Source organism: Eschscholzia californica, unplaced genomic scaffold (genome assembly GCF_041429995.1).
Source record: "Eschscholzia californica isolate CP2 unplaced genomic scaffold, dmEscCali1.0.p SCAF_1, whole genome shotgun sequence".
Classification (NCBI taxonomy): Eukaryota; Viridiplantae; Streptophyta; class Magnoliopsida; order Ranunculales; family Papaveraceae; genus Eschscholzia; species Eschscholzia californica.
Window position 1 is genome coordinate 76,382,673 of NW_028238198.1, and position 21,087 is coordinate 76,403,759.

A 21,087-nucleotide genomic window follows, 5' to 3' on the forward strand; every position below is an offset into this window, starting at 1 on the left:
AACAGATCTTTTTTTTTAGAGAGAGAGAGAAGAGAGAGAAAAAAAAGTTTGAAGGTCGCCGGCCAGAATTTGGCCAGCCGGCGACCCGTCGGTGAAGACGATGATGTGGCTTGTTTTAACGAGGTGGCAGAGAGAGAAAACATGCTGGAGGAGAGAGAAAAGAAATGGAAGAGAGAGAGTAACGGTGTTATAACGGAAGGGGGCCATATGGGTATTTCTCGTAAAGTAGGGGGCCAGGCGGGAAGCTGGTCACAAAGTTGGGGCTATTAGGGAAATAACCCAAAATAATATTAGACTCAGTTTGCAACACCAAGAAACTATTAGGGGGGGTAGTGGTTCAGGACATTGAAGGACACTCAGAGACAAAATGTTCCAGAGACATTTCAAGACATTTCGGGACATTTGTCCGTAGACAAAATGTCTTTATGGACATTTCAGGACATTTGATTCATAGACAAAATGTCTCAGAGACATTTTAAGACATTTGGTTCATGGACAAAATGTCCTGGAGACATTTCAACATATTGAATCTATGGACAAAATGTGTAGTGGATATTATTATTATTATTATTTATTATTATTATTATTATTATTATTATTATTATTATTATTATTATTATTATTATCTCATCATTGAAGGATAATTGATAGACATTTATTATTTTAATATTATCATTATTGTCAAACCATATGAAATAATATATTTGTACTCATGTTTCAATAATATATTTTTCGACTTTTGTGGACATCTGTGGATATCTGAGGACATTGATGGCAGTTGGTAGACATTTATTATTTTAATGTAATCATTATTGTCTAATCATACGAAATAAATTTGCCCTACTACTTTGAAAATATATTTTTCGACTTTCGTAGACATCCGTGAATATTTGTGGACATTGATAGATATTTAGTTGATATTTATTATTTTTAATATTATTACTGTCTTACCATATGAAATAAAAAAAATTAATTAATATTTCCAAATATATATTTTTCGACTTTCGTAGACATCTGTAGATATCTGTGGACATTGATGGACAATTGGTAAATATTTATTATTTAATATAGTTAAATATTAATATAATAATAATAATATAATATAATATAATATAATATAATATAATATAATATAATATAATATAATATAATATAATATAATATAATATAATATAATATAATATAATATAATGTAATAATAATACAATAATATAGTAATATAATAATAAGATAATATTATAATAATATGATTTGATAATAATAATTATTTTTATTACCTTCCTTACTCAAATATATAATAATAATAATAATAATAATAATAATAGTAATAATAATAATAATAATAATAATAATAATAATAATAATAATAATAATAATAATAATAATAATACAATAATGTAGTAATATAATAATAAGATAATATTATTATAATATGATTTGGTAATAATAATTATTTTTATTATCTTCCTTACTCAAATGTCCCCAAGTGTCTTCCATATTTTGAGAGACATTTTCTCTCCAAAAGCTCTCCAAATTTACACTAAAATGTCTCCAAATGTCCCCAAAAACAATTTGTCTTGAAATGTCTCTAATTTCGTGTCCCGAACGAATAACACAGACATTTGGAGACATTTGAAATGTCTCCAACCAATAACACGGACATTTGGAGACATTTGGAGACATTTGAAATGTCCCCAACCAATAACACGGACATTTGGGGACATTTCAAATGTCCCCAACCAATAACACGGAAATGTCCCCTGTTATAACTGAAAGTCGCGGAAGCTATCGAACCTATTCTAGAAATTGATCCGATTATGAAGATTAATCGAAAAGCTAAGTCAAAATCAAATATGCGAACAGAATTTAACGAGGTTCGGCTTTAAAGCCTACGTCCTCGGGCGAACAAGAAATCTTTATTGAAGGATAGATGAAGACGACTAACACAACCCGCAAGTTCGTCCCAAGATGGTACCGTATAGAATTAACCTTCTATACTAAATCTTCGACGACCGAGAAATTTAACACCGCTCAAAAACTATGAAAAATTTCTCTCACTCTTGCTCTCTCTCTAGCTCTCTAAAGAAGAGTTGTTGTTGCTTGTGTTGATGTGTTGATTACAAAGCACTCAACCCTTATTTATATATATTATAAGCCAAAAAATTGGAAACTGCCTATTGAGCCAAAAAATTGGAAACCATCCCAATTTTTGGAAACTGCCTGTTGCTGCCTCTTAAACCTCCTCTTCAATTTTTAGAAACTGCCTCTTACAATTCTCCACCTCGTACACAATTTGATATACTTCAAATTTTGGACGAACACCAGGATACTCCTTGTAAGATATATCTTCTTTTTGTAACTTCATCCGACTGCGCCATATGACCATGGCTGCCTACGTACCCTTTTACAGGATCAAGCCTACCGTAGTTCTACCAACCCTTCACATAGAGATTACCTTGTCGCCATTACGCCCTTTCGGGCAACTTAACACGAGCCGATTTGCAGCAATTCCAGACAATGCTGAAACTTGCTACACGTCACCACTTTAGTTAACATGTCCGCGGGATTCTCATCTGTGTGTACCTTCATGAGAGAAACATCACCTTCCTCTATGACATCTCGTACAAAGTGATACCTGACATCGATATGCTTAGTACGAGCATGATGTACCTGATTCTTCGCCAAATGGATTGCACTTTGACTATCACACCATACATCTACGCACTCCTGCTTAATCCCTAGATCATCCAGAAGACCCCACAACCACAATGCTTCCTTCACACCCTCGGCCATAGCCATATACTCGGCCTCCGTAGTAGATAACGCAACTGTAGATTGTAACATCGATCGCCAACTAACTGGAGCACCATGTACCTTAAACACATAACCAGTAGTGGATCGTCTTCTATCTAGATCGCCAGCATAATCCGAGTCAACATAACCGCTTACCTGACATGTGTCTCCACCAAAGCACAAACCCGTATCAACAGTACCCTTCAAGTACCTCAAGACCCACTTCACAGCTTCCCAATGTGTCTTCCTCGGGTTTGCCATAAACCTACTAACCACACTGACCGCCTGTGAAATATCCGGACGAGTACACACCATAGCGTACATCAAACTGCCAACTGCACTAGCATACGGTACACGATCCATATGATCCTTCTCCACCGTAGTAGTGGGAGATTGTTTTCCCGAGAGCCTGAAGTGTGGTGCCAAAGGTGTTGACACCGCCTTCGCATTCTGCATCCCGAATCGAGAAACTACTCGTTCGATGTAACCTTTCTGATTCAAGTACAGTTTCTTACTTGACCGCTCTCTCTTAATCTCCATTCCCAGTATCTTCTTTGCAGCGCCCATGTCTTTCATCTCAAACTCTTGACTGAGTTGAGATTTTAACTTATCTATCTCCACCATGCTTCGAGAAGCAATAAGCATGTCATCCACATACAAAAGGAGATAAATAAAGTCACCTTCGCGAAGCTTCTTGATGTATACACAACAATCATAGTCACTTCTGCGAAAACCATGCTTTAGCATGAAAAAATCAAATCGTTTGTACCATTGGCGAGGGGATTGTTTTAATCCGTAAAGAGATTTCCTCAAACGACATACTTGATTTTCTTTGCCCTCAACCTTGTATCCCTCAGGTTGAGCCATATAAATTTCTTCTTCCAAATCACCGTGCAAGAAGGCGGTTTTAACATCGAGTTGTTCCAGCTCAAGATCACTGTGAGCAACAATACTCAATAGCACCCGAATAGAAGTATGTTTCACGACCGGTGAGAAAATCTCATTGTAGTCGACCCCTTCTTTCTGTGCATAACCCTTGGCCACTAGTCTTGCCTTATACCTTGTACCCTTGATTTCGGAAGAATCCTCTTTCTTCTTGTACACCCATTTACAACCAATAACAGACTTACCTTCGGGCAATGGGACAACCTCCCATGTCTTGTTCTTGTGAAGAGACTCCATCTCTTCTTGCATAGCAACCAACCAACTCTCTCTCTCCTCCGCGGTAATAGCTTGTTTGAAGGTGACCGGCTCGTCGTCTTCCACCGAGAGTGCATATTCAACAAGATTTGCCTGCCCATAATGCCTAAGAGGTTTGTCTGACCCTAACCTCTGTACCGGCTTATATAACCGTTTCGGCCTAGTGTGTACCGAAACATCCTGCTGTTGTTGTTGTAAAACTTGTGTACCTTCCCCTTGAACCTCCTCATGATCGGGTTCATCAACTTCCTCATCCTGAGTATTATCCTGATGCTCCACCTGATCATGATTCCTAGAAACCCGTTGGTCTTCGGCTTCTACTTCCACTACTTGAGCTTTAGTAGACCCAACATCACCACAACTAGGCACCGTAGCTTTCGCCATAGCTACAATAGATGACTCATCAAACACCACATCTCTGCTGATTACAAACTTCTTGTCTTCCGTACACCATAACCGATAACCCTTGACTCCTGTAGCATATCCTAAGAAAATTGCCTTCTTTGCTCTATTGTCAAGTTTGTTACCTTTAACATGGTAATAGGCCGTACAACCGAAAACCTTAAGTCTCCCGTAATCTGCATGTTCACCTGACCACACCTCGTAAGGTATGCCGCCATCTAAAGAAGAATGTGGAGACCTGTTCACAATATAACAAGCTGTAGCAACAGATTCTGCCCATCATTCTACGCCTAGTCCCGAATTGGAGCGCATACATCTAGCCTTCTCAAGTAGTGTACGGTTCAATCTCTCTGCGACTCCATTCTGTTGAGGTGTGTTTACTACTGTCCAGTGCCTCACAATGCCTTCCTGATTACAAAACTCCTTGAATGCCCCATCCGTGTACTCGGTCCCATTATCCGACCTTAACGTCTTCAGCTTTCGACCAGTTTTGTTCTCAACCATTGCTTTCCACACCAGGAATGTGTTGAATACCTCATTCTTATGCTTCAGAAAATAAAGCCAGACAAATCTCGAATGATCATCAACGAATGTAACAAAATACCTGGAACCACCCTTGGAAGGTAACTTTGCCGGTCCCCAGACATCGGTATGTACGTAGTCTAATACCTCTTTGCTCCTGTGCTTGCTTGTAGAGAACGTCACCCTGTGTGCCTTCCCGAACACACAATGCTCACAAAACTCCATGCAAGGCTTCTTCATGTCCTTCAACAAGCCTTTCCCGCACATCAAAGATAGACCCTTTTCTGACATATGCCCAAGGCGCATATGCCAAAGCCTCGTACTAGCCGTTGGATCCCTTCCACTGATTCCTACTGCTACATCTCCCGTAATTGTTATCCCCAAAAGTTTGTATAAATTACCGTAACGAGTACCTCTCATTACCACCAAAGAACCCTTAACGACTTTTATGGAGCCATTCTCTATAATTATCTTACAGCCGTTCCGCTCCAACACACCAAGGGAAATTAGATTTTTCCGCAAATCGGGTATGTGTCTTACGTCCGTCAATGTTCTCACCACTCCATCGTGCATCTTGATACGTATTGTTCCGAGTCCCACAGTTTTACATATACTATCATCACCCAGTATAACTGTACCACCATCTATACTCCTATAGGTAGTAAACAACTCCCTATTTGGACACATATGGTGTGACGCCCCTGAATCAAGCATCCACTTATCGGAGATTTTCTCAGACACCTCTGTCACCGAGAAACATTCATCCGCCTCTTCTGACACATATCCCGCCTCTTGCATCTCTTGTTTCTCCTTGTAGCCTTCGTTCTTTTGCTTCAACTTTCTCTTTGGACAAGCCGCTTTAAAGTGGCCAAGCTCACCACAACTAAAGCACGTTTTCTTGAAAGAGCCTCTAGATTTGGATCTAGATTTCCCGCCCTTTCCCTTTCCCCTTTCATTACTCCTCCCCCTCGTTACAAACAACCCTTGTGCTTGTTCTTTGTCTACTCCACCCGACGCCATACTGCTAGTAGCAACCTTACGAAGGTCATCCGCTAATAGCGAATTTCTCGTCTCTTCCATGCTTAGACTATCACCAACAAGCATCAAAGTTTGAACAAGGTTCTCATAGGATTTAGGCAATGAAAGTAACAATATGAGGGCTTGGTCCTCATCCTCAACCTTAACATCAATATCCTTCAAATCTGAGATAATCCTGTCAAACCTATTCACATATTCCTGAATAGAAGAACCCTCTTCCATTCTACATGTGAATAATTTCGATTTTAAGTAGACCCGATTCGTTAAAGTTTTCGTCATGAAACTGCTTTCTAGCTTTAACCACACACCCGCCGCCGTTGTTTCTTCGTCTACTAGGAACGCCACGTCCCTCTCAAGACACAACATAATGGTAGCCCGTGCTTCGAGATCTAACTCTTCCCAATCCTCATCTGACATATCTCCTGGTTTCTTTCCCGTCAACGTCTTGTGTAATTTCTGCGAGATTAACAGATTCTTCATCTGCATCCGCCAATAAGAAAAATCGTTTTTCCCATTGAACTTCTCTATCTCATATTTCCCTGCTTTGACCGTACCACTTCTCGATCCCATCTTCTCTTCGTTCAATCTCAACAAGGCTCTGGTACCAATTGTTATAACTGAAAGTCGCGGAAGCTATCGAACCTATTCTAGAAATTGATCCGATTATGAAGATTAATCGAAAAGCTAAGTCAAAATCAAATATGCGAACAGAATTTAACGAGGTTCGGCTTTAAAGCCTACGTCCTCGGGCGAACAAGAAATCTTTATTGAAGGATAGATGAAGACGACTAACACAACCCGCAAGTTCGTCCCAAGATGGTACCGTATAGAATTAACCTTCTATACTAAATCTTCGACGACCGAGAAATTTAACACCGCTCAAAAACTATGAAAAATTTCTCTCACTCTTGCTCTCTCTCTAGCTCTCTAAAGAAGAGTTGTTGTTGCTTGTGTTGATGTGTTGATTACAAAGCACTCAACCCCTATTTATATATATTATAAGCCAAAAAATTGGAAACTGCCTATTGAGCCAAAAAATTGGAAACCATCCCAATTTTTGGAAACTGCCTGTTGCTGCCTCTTAAACCTCCTCTTCAATTTTTAGAAACTGCCTCTTACATCCCCCAATGTCCCCCACCACTACCCCCTAGACTCGGTTCTCCCAAGGATGAGATGAATTTGATACCGGTCCCACCGTTGGAATTTGATGGGACTTTGGAGGTGGTATGGTATGTACGGTGAAACTTGGGGAAGAAGTTTTGACAAGTCGTTGGTTGGGATGGTTCCTGGTATGTATCTTCTCTTTGTATTATTGTTGCCATCAAGTCTTCGGCTTCTTATCTGTTTAATTACTCCCGGTTAGGGAGTTGCTACATGTACATGAACTGGAGAGCCCGATATCTGTATTTTTTTTTTCGTTCAAATTCCGGATATCTGTATGGTTTTTCAAATCACAATTAGCCTGTTCCAACTCAACACAAAGATTCTTAATTCAATGGAGCAGGAGTATTATCTATACTTCATGCAATAAAATATCAATGGAATAATAACCATTTTGGCCCCATCAAGATGACCAACTACAATTTTGGTTCTTTTTGGTGTTTTCGTAAGTCAATTTTAACAGTTGATTTATCTTTTTACCATTTTTTCCTTCCCTATCATTTGTCATTTTCTTATTGTCGGTCGTCGGAGGCCTACTGGTCACTAGCCGATGACCATCGTTGAAAAAACACACTTCCGTTTTCTTGTTCTCTTTTATCCCCTCCTAACACCACTACTTCCCACCGTCGCCAACCATACCTCCACCATCACCTATCTTCTATCTCTCAATACCCTCCTTTCCTCTCTCCGTCATGTTTTCTTTAGCGAGAAAGAGAACCTTCTAGCTAGAGGTTCATAAAAACCCTAGTTCGAAGGTTCCATCGACGGGACCCTCGAGAAATGGACTTCGGTGGAACCTTTGCTCGAGAGTCCCATTTAATTTTGGATCTCGCGATCACGGGTAACAGAGGAACCCTCAAACTAGATTTTTAGTGAAATCCTAATTCGTGGTCCCATTATGACAATGGAGACATCACTCGAGGGTTCCACCGTAATCAATGATTGAGTGTTTCTTCTTCTCTATATCTTTCTCTTTTCAACTGCGTTGAAAGTTGGCAATACAGAAAAAAAAAAATATAGGTAAAAAAAAAATAAACTGGAAAAGGAGATATTGTGGTGGCTGACCGGTGGTATTGAGGAGGGGAAGAAGGAGAAGATAAAAACGAAGTATTTTTTGTAAATGATTGTCGTCGGTTGGTGACTCACCGATCTCCGACAATCGACAAGAAGAAAGTGAAAGGATAGGGAGGAAAAGAACAGTGAAGAGAGGGGTAAAAAAGAAAAATATAAATCAACCATTAAAGTTGAGTGAAAAAGAAAAATGAAGAGAGTAATTTTGGTGAATCTTTCCGACGCCAAAATGGAATAGTGCCGATAACAATATGAATATCATCCACTCAACTTCCGCGAAAATTCCATACACGGTTTGCACCCTGAAACCACACCGCGTTGGGTCCCAGGTACGGAAACCAGGATGATGGTAATAATCCTACGTGGCGCATTTTAATTTGTTCGATGACCTTATTTTACATTTTATCTCTAAATTACCCTCACCCCCTAACTCGACCAAAATGGCAATTGGTCAAGATTATTAGGTCTAATATAATGAGGTATTTTCGTTAATTGAACCAAAATCAAGACCTCTCTCTCACTAACAGGATTAAAACCGCGTCTTCTAGGAAGGGGCTCCACTTGGTGAAGTCGATTGGCACATAGACCTAGCTGCCTTCTTCTTCTACAATTCATTTCTAGAGAGAAAGAGAGAGAGAGCAAAGCAAAATTGTTAGAGAGAGAAAGTAGAAATCAATCCTAAAAATCAATCTGCTGTTAATTTGTACTTCACTTAATTCATCTTCTTCTTCTTCATAGTCTTGGATTTGCTCTGTTTTTGGTTTTTCTTTAAGTCTTTTATTTTGGGGGGGAGGAGTTTTGGTGGAAGAATAGAAAAGATGGGAGATATTTCTTTAGCATCTATGCCATTAGGATTCAGATTTAGTCCAACTGATAAAGAACTTGTGAATCATTATTTGCGGTTGAAGATCAAAGGTAAAGAATCTGAAGTTGAAGTGATTCGTGAAATTGATGTTTGTAAGTGGGAGCCATGGGATTTACCAAGTAAGATACTTTTTTTGTTTATCCCAATCCAATTCTTTTTCTCTCTCACTCTATTTATCAATTTAGGTTTTTTTATGATATGGGTATGTGGTATTTTTTCTAACTAGATTGTTATTGAATTAAAGTTATGATTTTTAGGGTTTTGTACTCTCTGTGTTGAAATTTTTGTACTCTGTGTTTTTAGATTTATCTGTGGTTAAATCGAATGATATGGAGTGGTTCTTCTTCTGTCCTCGAGATAGTAAGTATCCGAATGGTCGTCGTTCAAATAGGGCAACTGTAGCTGGTTACTGGAAAGCTACTGGTAAAGATCGAACCATTAAAGTTAACTCGAAATTGATTGGGATGAAGAAAACCCTTGTTTTCTATCAAGGTAGAGCTCCTAATGGTGATAGAACCGCTTGGAAGATGCATGAGTACCGCATGGACCCTGTACCAGTTAGGGTTCTTCCCTTCTCTCTTTCTAGTTATGCTTTTGTTCTATATGATTGTGAGTTTCTAATTGGCAGTTTGTTCTTGTTTCTCCTTATTTCCTTTGTCTAGGCTTCTTTTGTTCTCTGCCGCTTATTCTATAAGCCGGACGAGGGGACTGAATCGAATGGCGAAGAAGTGGAACCAACTGGTTCATGCCGTACTCCAACTATATCTTCTCCTGAAGATGCACCTTCAAGCCGTCCAGCGCTCAAAGAAATTTCGGAATCACATATGCAGATCAGAAAGGAACAGGTAGATAACGAGGCTGATAACCCAAAGAACATGAACTCTGTTGATCAAGTACCTGATCCTAGCAACTACTACGCTAATATATCTCCCGACGTGAAGAATTCTGAAATAGAAAAAACAGTAAAAGAGGTGAGAATGAAATCTTGATATTCTGTTTGTATTCTACTTTTATTGATAAAGTCTGAAAGAAATACAAAACTAAAGCATGTTTTCTTTCTTTTTCAGATGGAGCCTGTGTCAAATGATGAATTGTCAAATCCTACAGGTTCAACCGTTGAGCAGATATTCGATGACAGTGCATTCTCACAGTTCGATTTACAGATGGATAATGAGTTGGGAGAAGATTTTGCCTTTGTAGATGACTTCATCAATGGCTACGCCGATGGCTGTAACGGGTTAGAACTTCAAGATCTTATCGATGACGAAGATATCTCTGTCGAAAAGTTTTTAGAGGATGTTCTTGTCAAGGAAGAGCAATCCTGTGAAGGTTCTATTGGTGCAAAGACCTCGGGTGTTGAATACGAGATTCAGAGTGATTACATTCAGGAAGAGGGAGGAACTCCTATATATCCATCTGGCAAGGATAGTGGATCTGGTAGTGACATAGACAACGAAGTGGCACAAGCACAGGTAATAACTAAACCAGTTCACGTATGAACTAAACGAACAAGAACCAATTTTACTTGTCCCTTTCCTTATTGAAACTAGAATGACTAGGTTCTAAGACCTTGTGCCACTGACCCCTGTGCCCAACACATAGGCACTAGAGAAATCCAACGAATCACAAACGAAACTATAATTTCGGCACAGTACAATGAGAGCATGTCTCTTTCAGGAACCTTGAAAGATCCATGGAATTGTAACAAGTGTTACCATATAATATTCTCACTGCTATCTTCTTCTCATAAACAATACTTCTATAAGTAACTCTTCCTATGTTATCTGTTATTACAGAACTATGATTTAAAGGGAGTGTGGTGCTTCAACGATCATGTCAGCACAAATGATTACCCACAGATTCAAAAGGTTTTAGGATATGACAAAACTGAAGCTACTTTTGGTGGGGATTTTAGAAGCGGAAATATGGCTTTCGGGACAGATACGGGAGAAGATGTTTTATCCACTGATTCGACCATGGAAACTTTCGCTAACTCGTCTAATACACTCGATCAGCAAATCAGGCAGAACAATTTTGTTAACAACAATGATGGGTTTGTATTCAACCAGAGCTGGTTACAGTCAAGTTCTCAAAACTTTATGACACAGGGAACTGCTCCAAGAAGAATTCGGCTACAGAAAAAACTTTCTTTTAGAGGCAGAGTAGTTTCCTTCAAGGGTAGAGACTTCAGTTACAATAAAGACGAGAGCAAGAGCAAACCAACAGTAAACAATGTAAGTATCTCATCGAGTAAAACTAATAGTTAACGATATACAACTATATCGACTCATGGGTTCTAAACTTGGTAAACTTTTTCTTGGTGACAGGATTCTGAAGTAGCGGAAGAATCTAGTACCACCAAACCCACCATTGATAACTATAACGAGACCTCCTCGGTCAAATCTGGCAAATCCCTTCTTGTGGAGAAAGCTCGTCCAGTTCGCCGATTGAGTTTCCTGAGCATATCAATTGTGTTAGTGGCATTTGTATCAGTCTCGGTCATGGTTTCTGCAGGGGGATGGAGGTATATGATGAAATCATTGAAGAAGTGGTCTTGACTGCTAGAATGTGTAGTTTTAACATTCTAACCCCTTATTTGACTTCCTCTGATCAACCCCATGGCTGATATTCACTTAGTTTTGAGATTGAATATGTGCATCTCCATGAAATGTTGGTAATCTATGTTGCCAATTAGTTTATTATTATAGCAATCCTGGTAATAGTGTAAAAAGGGCAAGAGTTTTATAGTGCAGTATATTTTGTAATAAAATTAGGTATATCATATAAGTAGGAGATTCTGGGATATTCAAACTTTAGGGCTATATGTTTATAAAAGAGTGTTCAATTGATTTTTGTATATCTTCTAGATGAGGTTTGGACTCTATTTTAACTTACAGCTTGTGTTCGAGTTCTTTGCAAGTACAAGAAGTAGTGAAATGTACTAGGCCTAGACACTTAAAATTTCTTTTCACTGTTTTAACCTGTCTGGACTCACTCTTCCATGAATATATAGTCGCTATACTGTCAGGGAGACCTGCTCGCTAGTCCAAGACACTCGCTAGTCCAAGACACTCGCTAATCCAACCGTTTTTCGTTCAAGGGATTGTTTCAGATTTGCTTTTCATTCACAATGCTAATCACCCTTTTTTGCATCGCCTTCAACTTTGTATCCCTAGGGCGAGACTTAGGATGGATTTTTCCCATCAATTTTAATGGTGTTTGCAACACAAATGTGTATATCAGGATGGATTTTTCCCATCAATTTTAATGGTGTTTGCAACACAAATGTGTATATCTAACTAGTTTTTCGATCTAGGAATAAATGGCATTATTTTCAACAAAAAAAAATACTAAATGACATTTTAATTCTAATTTGATATCGTGTGTCATCAGAGTCTCTTAATTAAATGATCATTCCTCGTGATAAAAAAACATAAAAGACTTTCCGACGATCTTTTAATTGAGCAATTTTATATTAGTAGGAGAAGAAACGTAATGTTGTTATGATAAATTAAGGCCAGCGATTTGGGGAAAGCTAAATAGTTTCCCGGGTGTGAAATTTTAAAAGGAATATGTAGAATTTTGAAAATTTTCCTGGGAAACATATTTTATGGGGAATATTTTCTAACACCTCATGTATTCGCCACCTCATCGTCTTCACCGATGAAGGTCGCCGGCCGGCCAATTTCCGGCCGGCGACCTTCAACCATAATTTTTTTTTTGGGTTATTTCCCTAATGGCCCCCAACTTTGTGACCAGCTTCCCGCCTGGCCCCCTAGTTTACGAGAAATACCCATATGGCCCCCTTCCGTTATAACACCGTTACTCTTCTCTCTTCCATTTCTTTTTTCTCTCTCCTCCAACATGTTTTCTCTCTCTCCTCCAACATGTTTTCTCTCTCTCCTCCAACATGTTTTCTCTCTCTCCTCCAACATGTTTTCTCTCTCTCCTCCAACATGTTTTCTCTCTCTGCCACCTCGTTAAAACCGCCAACTCATCATCTTCTCCGGGAAGGTCGCCGACCGACCAATTTTCCGGCCGGCGACCTTCAAACTTAAAAAAAAGAAAAAATTATTTTTTTTATTTCATCTCTCCTCTCTTTCTCTTTCTCTCTCTCTAAAAAAAAATTTTTTTTTTCACCTCCACTCTCTCTCTCTAAACTCCGGCGAAGGGTACCCCTTCGCCGGAGTTCGGGAGACCTTAAAGGTCTGCCGGAACATACCTTCATGGTCTGTTCCGGCAGACCTTTAAGGTCTCCCGAACTCCGGCGAAGGGTAACCCCCTTGTTACCCTTCGCCGGAGTTTAGAGAGAGAGAGAGTGGAGGTGAAAAAAAAGGAAATTTTTTTTTTTGAGAGAGAGAGGAGAAATGAAATAAATTTTTATTTTTTTTAAGTTTGAAGGTCGCCGGCCGGAAAATTGGTCGGCCGGCGACCTTCTCGGAGAAGATGATGAGTTGGCGGTTTTAACGAGGTGGCAGAGAGAGAAAACATGTTGGAGGAGAGAGAGAAAAGAAATGGAAGAGAGAGAGTAACGGTGTTATAACAGAAGGGGGCCATATAGGTATTTCTCGTAAAGTAGGGGGCCAGGCGGGAAGCTGGTAACATAGTTGGGGGCCATTAGGGAAATAACCCTTTTTTTTTCCTTCTCCTCTCTCTAGATCTAATCTAGAGAGAGAGAGGAGACCTCCATTAAAGGTCCGAGCAGACCCTTTGAAGGTCTGTTCGCAGACCTCATGTATTCGCCGGTGAAGGTCGCCGATCGGCGACCTTCAACCATAAATTTTTTTTTCCTTCTCCTCTCTCTCTAGATCTGTTCGGACCCCCAATGGAGGTCTGGAACAGACCCTTTGAAGGTCTGTTCCCAGACCTCCATTAAAGGTCTGTTCGCAGACCTCCATTGGAGGTCCGAACAGACCCATTGAAGGTCTGGTCGGACCTTTAATGGAGGTCTCCTCTCTCTAGATCAGATCTGATCTAGAGAGAGGAGAAGGAATTTTTTTTTTTTTTTTTTTATGGTTGAAGGTCGCCGGCCGGAAATTAGCCGGCCGGCGACCTTCACCGGTGAAGACGATAAGGTGGCGAATACATGAGGTGGCAGAGAGAGAAGTGAGGTGGAGAGAGAGAGAGCTAAGGCAGGGAAGCTATTTTGCTTTTCCCTAAATAAAATTGTCAAATAAAATTGACCAACCAAGTCTTGGCACCCGGGAAACAATTTTTCTTTTCTCTTCAACTTTCTTTTGGTAAGCTTACATATTTCATGCCAGAATCTCCATTGATTCTTTGTTAGGTAGTATGAAACTATGAATCCCTTTTGCCTTCTCCTTCTGTCAATTTTATCACTCCTGTTATCTGTTTCTCTCTCTACCTTTCACCATGATCACCATGAAAGCTACTCAACTGAGCTTATGAAATCAGCCAAGAAGGAACAAAATTGGTTAGTATCAATCAGGAGAGAAATTCATGAAAACCCAGAACTTCTATTTCAAGAATACAAAACTAGTGCTCTTATTCGCAGTGAACTCTATAAACTAGGGATTTCTTATTCTTACCCTTTTGCCCAAACTGGTGTGGTTGCTCAAATTGGTTCTGGTTCTTCCCCAATTGTTGCTCTTCGAGCTGATATGGATGCTCTTCCATTGCAAGTATGATAAAACCATCTATTAAGTTTCCATTATTGTTGTTTAATTTGTCTGATACAAGAACAGAAAGAAGCTACTGTTTTTATCAGAGCAACTACTTTTAATTCATGAGATTATTAGGGCCTGTAAATTGCTTCACATTTGGATATCTTTAGTTTAGCAAATTTTGATCTTCTCCCATTAGGAATATAATCAACCCATCTTTTGATTTTTCTCTAAATTGCTTCACATTTGTTTAATTTGGGTGATAAATGTAAGAATAGTCCCACTACGGGTACTCCCACAATTAAGAAAATATCTATATCTTCTCCATACACTGGTTCTATGTTGGTTGTCCACAAACTTAACATGATAATGAGAGCTAGACCTATATATGATGTGACAAGCCTAAGGGCTGCGTTTGATCCATGTCACCCGAAAAAGACATGTGTTTAGGCTCAAAAGAACGCCAAAGTGTAGGGGGGACATGCGAGAATAGTCCCACATAGACAAAGTGTAGTCTCAAAACCAAGAACGAATATCTAAGTTCTTTCCCCTCGTTGCCAATTGGTTCTGATATGGATGTCTACAATCTTAACAATAAAATGTTCAATTTTAGCGTAATTGGATGATGATTTCCATGATTTTCCATTTTTCAATTTAAGGAACTTGTTGAATGGGAACACAAGAGCAAAGTTGATGGAAAGATGCATGGTTGTGGACATGATGTTCATGTGACAATGCTTCTTGGAGCAGCAAAATTGCTTAATCAACGCAAAGATAATCTCAAGGTAAAAAGTGTTATTTGAAGCTTCAGAATAGGATTTGGGTATTAACGAAATCGTAATGCAGTTGGACAGTGAAACTTACGCAATCCAGAACAAAGTTAAATACATTTCAAAATTCGAATCCATTCAAGTTGGGAACTAGATTAAAATTAGGGTCTTAGTGGAAACTTAGGATTAAAACAATTTTGTTTTTGAATGCATGTATGCAGAAGCTCTAAACATATGTTCACATGTGGTGATAATGTCTATTTTTCTCAACTAGAATCAAATGAACGTTTAGAAACTTGATTTTTTGTGGCCAGCTAGGGTTCGACTTCTCGTTAGTAATGACCGCCTTTTAGCTCTAAGTTTTTTGTCCGACTTGATAGGGTCCGGATCTTCTTCCCCTCGTCTATTTTGGCTGCATATATGCTTAAGTAGCCTTTTTTTCAACATACAATTCTTTCTACGAGTTAGAAGAATGAAACTAGCAGTAGCTATAACACGTTTCATTGTCCAAAAATACTAATGCTTTCTTGTAGCTTCACTTAAGTGTGATACAATAGAGAGGGAACGTCTGAGTTATTACTAGCTTCAGAATGTGGTATTCCAGGAATCTAGATTGATTTCTGGAGATTCCATAGTCAAAATTGATTTTTACCATATTATTTGAATTCGTCAAAATCTTATGTATTTGATGAAGGGAACAGTGAGACTTCTTTTCCAACCTGCGGAGGAAGGTGGTGCAGGTGCAGCTCACATGATCAAGGAAGGTGCTCTTGGTGAAGCTGAAGCGATCTTTGGAATGCACGTGGACTACCAAAACCCCACAGGAAGCATAGCATCTATTGCTGGACCAGCATTTGCTGCCGTATGTTTTTTTGAAGCAAAAATAGAAGGAAAAGGAACAAACTCCGTCGAACCTCATTTAAACGTGGACCCGATACTCGCTGCTTCGTTTGCAATTTTGGCTCTACAACAACTTATCTCAAGGGAAACGGACCCTCAACATAGTCGAGTAAGGCGCTATTACTATAAAGAAATATTGTTGCTTTCATTTGTTATTCCCAACATGATTTACCAAGTGAACTCCTTTTTATATCATTAGGAAGCACTACCACAAGTTGGATATGTATCAATGTCGAAACTTAATAATATACGGAAACTACGCTCACTATAGAAAACTGTTAAACATGAGGCCCATATATATATATGTATTTATCAAATCCTTCTGCCATGAGAAAACCTTAACATATATAGATGTCCAACAAGCAAAAAAAGAAGAGAAAATAGCCCTCGTGTTAAAACGACAAAAGTATAACAATAAGTCTATGCCTATGCCTCTAACCAGAGCTTTGATGTAAACCAGGGGCGTGTTCGAGGGGGTGGAACCGGTTCGGTCGCACCGGCCCCCCCTCAAACTACTGAATTTTTTTAAAGACCGAGCGGCCCCTAAATTTCGAATGAAGTCTAATAACTAGACAATGTAAATAATTCAAAAAAGAAATGTAGCTTAGTTGATAAAAATCTTGCATAACAAGCATGAGGTCACAAGTTCAATACTCTCCCTTGGCAATTTTTTTTGTTTATTTTCTCAATTCATTATCATCTCGAACTATTAGTAGTAACAACAACTATTAATTATAGATAATCAACTAGTTGTAGGTAAGTCCTGAATGCTTCAGGACTCCTTGTGAAGTGTAATACTTACTGTTTAACTTTTTTCATGGAATAAATTTAGTTTGAGGCGTGTCGTTCTTGCTTATACAAATTTCTCGGACCAAAAAAAATACACAACTTAGATTCATCTGAGATAAGAAAAAATTTCTAACTTAGTTTATTTTGGAATTTTGCTAAATGCGTTACATTTGGAAAAAAATTGTGTTTTTACTTTATCGAAGAAAGGGCCCCCAATTCTTTTTCGCAATATGTCCCCGAATTCTCAGCCACGCCCACTGATGTAAACGCACATACTTAGTGAAAAAGAGAAAAAAAAAATTCAAGCCCCTACTGCTGGTCAGCAACGACACATGAGCGAGCCGCTTCTTTAGGCTAAGTTTGACTTAAAGGCGTTCGGTCATAATCCTGCAGGATGTGGTCAAATAATTCTGGAAGGATGACATGTGAACTTCTTATGTAATATTTAGTTTGACGAATGTTCTTTCTGATTGATAGGTTCTCTCAGTTACTTATGTCCACGATGGTACAACAATGGGAGCCATGCGTCACGTTGAATTTGGTGGTACGTTACGGAGTCTTACTACAATTGGTCTCCACCAACTACAGCGTCGAGTGAAAGAGGTATGTACACCATAACAATTTTAACTTTTTACTCCCTTCAGTTCTCCTATCGGTAAAGAAAATTTATTGATATAGAATAAAAAATGATGTAAAAGTCAGAAGATATCAGTCTATCGTGCACTTCGATACTTGTTTATCAAGAAGAAAACAAAGATAGTAGATGACTTGGGGGAAAAGATGATAAAATAGATAAGCAAGAAATGGTGGAATGATCGAAGTAAATATACCCTAAATAGTTTCCTTTATATTCTTCACCAATAAGATTTTAGATTTTCAATTTCCCCCCGGAAGCATCATTACAATAATAGCAAGGACAATATTTAGTAGTATTAAGTTTGTGGAAATCTAAATGAAGACCAAATAGCAATTAACAGAGAGGTCCGAGATAATATTCTGAAGTTAACAAGCTTCCCTCTGTGACTATTCTCATAACTATTACAGGTAATCGAAGGACAAGCAGTTGTTCATAGATGTAAGGCTTTTGTTAACATGAAAGAAGGTGATTATCCGCCTTACCCAGCCGCCATGAACGACAAAATTTTGCACCAACATGTCGAGAAAGTTGGCAGACTTTTACTCGGTTCAGAAAATGTTAAGTTAGGAGAAAAAATCCTGGCAGGTGAGGATTTTGCCTTCTATCAAGAAATGATTCCTGGTTTAATGTTTAAAATTGGAATTAGAAATGAAGAATTAGGTTCAGTTCATAGCCCTCATTCTCCTTACTTCTTCGTCGATGAGGATGTTCTTTCAATTGGGGCGGCTATACACACTGCAGTTGCAGAGTTATATCTCAACGAACATCGAAAAGATTCAGTTACAAAAGAGTGAAAGACATTACTTGATTGAAATCAATGAATTCTTCTGTGGAAGCTCTGTAAAAATCACTAAATAACTATACTTGTTAATGAGAGTAATATTGTATAATCTATTTCAATAAAGCCCCAAAAGAAGAAAGCAGAAGTGCTCCTTAGAAATGTTTTCTGGAGAGAAAAACTTCTAAGGAGATATTTGTTTTCCGGGTGAAGGAAGGGTCCCTTGGCTGGAAACCCACTTATTTTCAAAGGAGAAGTTACGTTTTAGTTTTACATCTTTCCTGAGCCCTTTGGAGTAGAAAAGAGAGGAAGCGAAGAGGTGGGAAGGATGTTGGTTACTTCAATCTTGATAGATCATCTTTTTCTTCCATTTCATCGGATTCTTCAAGATTACTTGGTTGGTATATCTGGAAAATCAACAACAACGGCGGTCAAACAATAATGGGGGAATGGCAGGACTAATATGTGAAGGAATGATTTTGGGTTTTTGTAGTGATTTATCTAGACCTTTTCCTCCATGGATTCGATGCTTGAATAAAGAGATCTGTGATTTGATTGTCTATTTAAAATTATGTTTGGTAGATCAATTTCATTTTGGATTTGTCATATTATTATATACATGGACATGGAGGTTGTGTTGGATGCCATGGTCTTCCCTCACACATTATTGTTAAAGATGACCACGCAAAGGACGTAGGGGTACAAGCTTTCCCCAAATTACTCTAGCATTTTGAAGATTGATGGAGCACAACAAACATGTATGAGATGGATTATCTAAAGGAATGCTTTGACAACGAGTACGAAAATCCAAAGGTTTGAATGAACAAAGAGCGTAGAGAAGAAAGAAAGGAAAAGATAAGAATAAATCGTCTTCGATCAACAACCTCAGTCTAAAGACTCACCAGCTCTCCAACATGAGGGTGTCTTTATCACCCTTATGTCAAAAGTTCCACAGATTAATGGTATAAAAAAAAAGCAAAGGCCTTGACCGACCTTGATGGCGTTTAAGGGCCGGTCTTGCCATGGTGGTGTTTTAGAGTCTTGTTATGGTCTTTAAAAGTTTAAGTATCTAAGCTATGGTAGTAATTTGCTCCCTCAATCACAATAATGTAATCAAAGTCATGTAAGGATTTGCTCCTTAAATGAAGATTCCGTATAAGAAGGAAAGAAAGTAATTTATCCTATCATTCCAAACCTGGCACAAACCTTACAGTTTAGTTATTTTTCCATCTTGATACATTGATATGAATTGTTAGTATGCATGCCTGAAGTTGTGGAACTCCATGATGGTTTTTGCTCATTGATTAAAGGTGGAGGGTTTGGGACTCTCCAAACAGAACAAAGAAAAAAAAAACTAAAAGGACAGGTGGGGTGATTGACTGTCCCCTCCCAAAGTTCAACTTCTTTTACGATTTTATGCAGGAAGTCTCCTAAATTGAGTAAGAATCATCGAAACACTGCAAAGTTTAACGGTTATTGTCCCCACTTTCTGCACTGGAGTCCAAATCTGAATTGTACAATTACACAGTTTAATTTTTGACAGAAATTTTACGACTTCACTGGTCCATACTTTCTAAATTTAAGCACTTAGCTATAGAGTATGTTTTTGATACTCTTTCAAAAGATAGGATACCATCACCTAACTTGTAATTTGTAAATGCTCGACCATAAAAGCATGATCTTTATAAAGCCCTTATTGAACTAATTTGGTAGAGGAAGAACAAATAAATAAATTGACCGTTCCAACGCACTGTCTTTACTAAACATTGCTCTTTCTATACTGAACGCTTTAAATATATATATATTTTTTTTTTTTTGTTGAACTAACGCTTTAAAAATTTGTTTTTGAAATGGATAAGATCAAGTTAAAAGACCAATAATCTCTCACTTATTAAGAACCGTACGATATACCAACGTGGCAATCATTTCTCAAATCTCGTGTCACGTTAAGTAGAAAATAGTAACAGCTCATCTTAAAGAAATCCAATTTCTTCTTCCACTTCAATTCATTGAGAGGTTCTGTCTGAATCTGAATTCTAAAGAGAGAGAGAAAGAGAAAGAGAAAGAGAGAGAGAGAGAGAATCTAGAGAGATGATATTGGTATCGATTTTAACGGGGATGTTGGAGGAGTATACAGTAATATTGACAGGTGTTCTTGAGCATCTATTTCGTGAAGCACCATTCCCTAGACGGATGAGATTACTTATTCTCAGGCATTTACCTTACGCTTCTTCTTCTCCTCTTTTCCTTACTAATTCTTCTTCCTAATCTTTTTTTTGTTTTTTATATTGTTGTTTCTGAGTAATTAGATTGAGGATTCTCTTTCTTGATTTTGTAGGTTTTGTGTGATTGTAGTTTTTAATTTCTTTGTAATATAAAATGGGTTTATTGGGTTTCCAAGATTCTTCATCTTAATTAGGTTCGACATTTTACTTTATTATTTTTTTTTTTAATTTGATTCACATTTTGAATTTTTAACCTAGCTAGAGTTTAGTAAGAAACCTCAAGAGAAGATGAGATTAGTTTTGTAAATTACT

The 21,087-nt window shown here is 38.3% G+C and overlaps 2 protein-coding genes across 2 annotated transcripts; both read left to right on the top strand.

Annotated features, from left to right (window-relative positions):
• The first annotated feature begins 7,744 nt into the window (after positions 1–7,744).
• LOC147569277 (NAC domain-containing protein 14-like) lies at positions 7,745–11,918 on the top strand. The gene is made up of 6 exons (XM_086655748.1): positions 7,745–9,171; positions 9,356–9,609; positions 9,715–10,023; positions 10,120–10,524; positions 10,849–11,286; positions 11,380–11,918. The coding sequence occupies exons 1-6, from the start codon at positions 9,006–9,008 to the stop codon at positions 11,608–11,610; spliced, it is 1,803 nt and encodes a 600-aa protein (XP_086511874.1). The 5' UTR covers positions 7,745–9,005; the 3' UTR covers positions 11,611–11,918.
• Positions 11,919–14,223: 2,305 nt separating this feature from the next.
• On the top strand, positions 14,224–19,119 carry ILL3 (IAA-leucine-resistant (ILR1)-like 3). Its single transcript, XM_086655749.1, has 5 exons — positions 14,224–14,694; positions 15,336–15,461; positions 16,141–16,455; positions 17,613–17,738; positions 18,180–19,119. The coding sequence occupies exons 1-5, from the start codon at positions 14,353–14,355 to the stop codon at positions 18,564–18,566; spliced, it is 1,296 nt and encodes a 431-aa protein (XP_086511875.1). The 5' UTR covers positions 14,224–14,352; the 3' UTR covers positions 18,567–19,119.
• Positions 19,120–21,087: the final 1,968 nt, after the last annotated feature.

What these genes read in the sequence shown, in the direction of transcription:
- LOC147569277 (XM_086655748.1), top strand. Translation starts at nt 9,006, where the DNA reads ATGGGAGATATTTCTTTAGCATCTATGCCATTAGGATTCAGATTTAGT. An exon ending in GGAGCCATGGGATTTACCAA is followed by an intron (nt 9,172 to 9,355) that starts GTAAGATACTTT and finishes CTGTGTTTTTAG; the next exon opens with ATTTATCTGTGGTTAAATCG. An exon ending in ACGAAGTGGCACAAGCACAG is followed by an intron (nt 10,525 to 10,848) that starts GTAATAACTAAA and finishes CTGTTATTACAG; the next exon opens with AACTATGATTTAAAGGGAGT.
- ILL3 (XM_086655749.1), top strand. Translation starts at nt 14,353, where the DNA reads ATGAATCCCTTTTGCCTTCTCCTTCTGTCAATTTTATCACTCCTGTTA. An exon ending in CGGACCCTCAACATAGTCGA is followed by an intron (nt 16,456 to 17,612) that starts GTAAGGCGCTAT and finishes TCTGATTGATAG; the next exon opens with GTTCTCTCAGTTACTTATGT. An exon ending in TACAGCGTCGAGTGAAAGAG is followed by an intron (nt 17,739 to 18,179) that starts GTATGTACACCA and finishes TAACTATTACAG; the next exon opens with GTAATCGAAGGACAAGCAGT.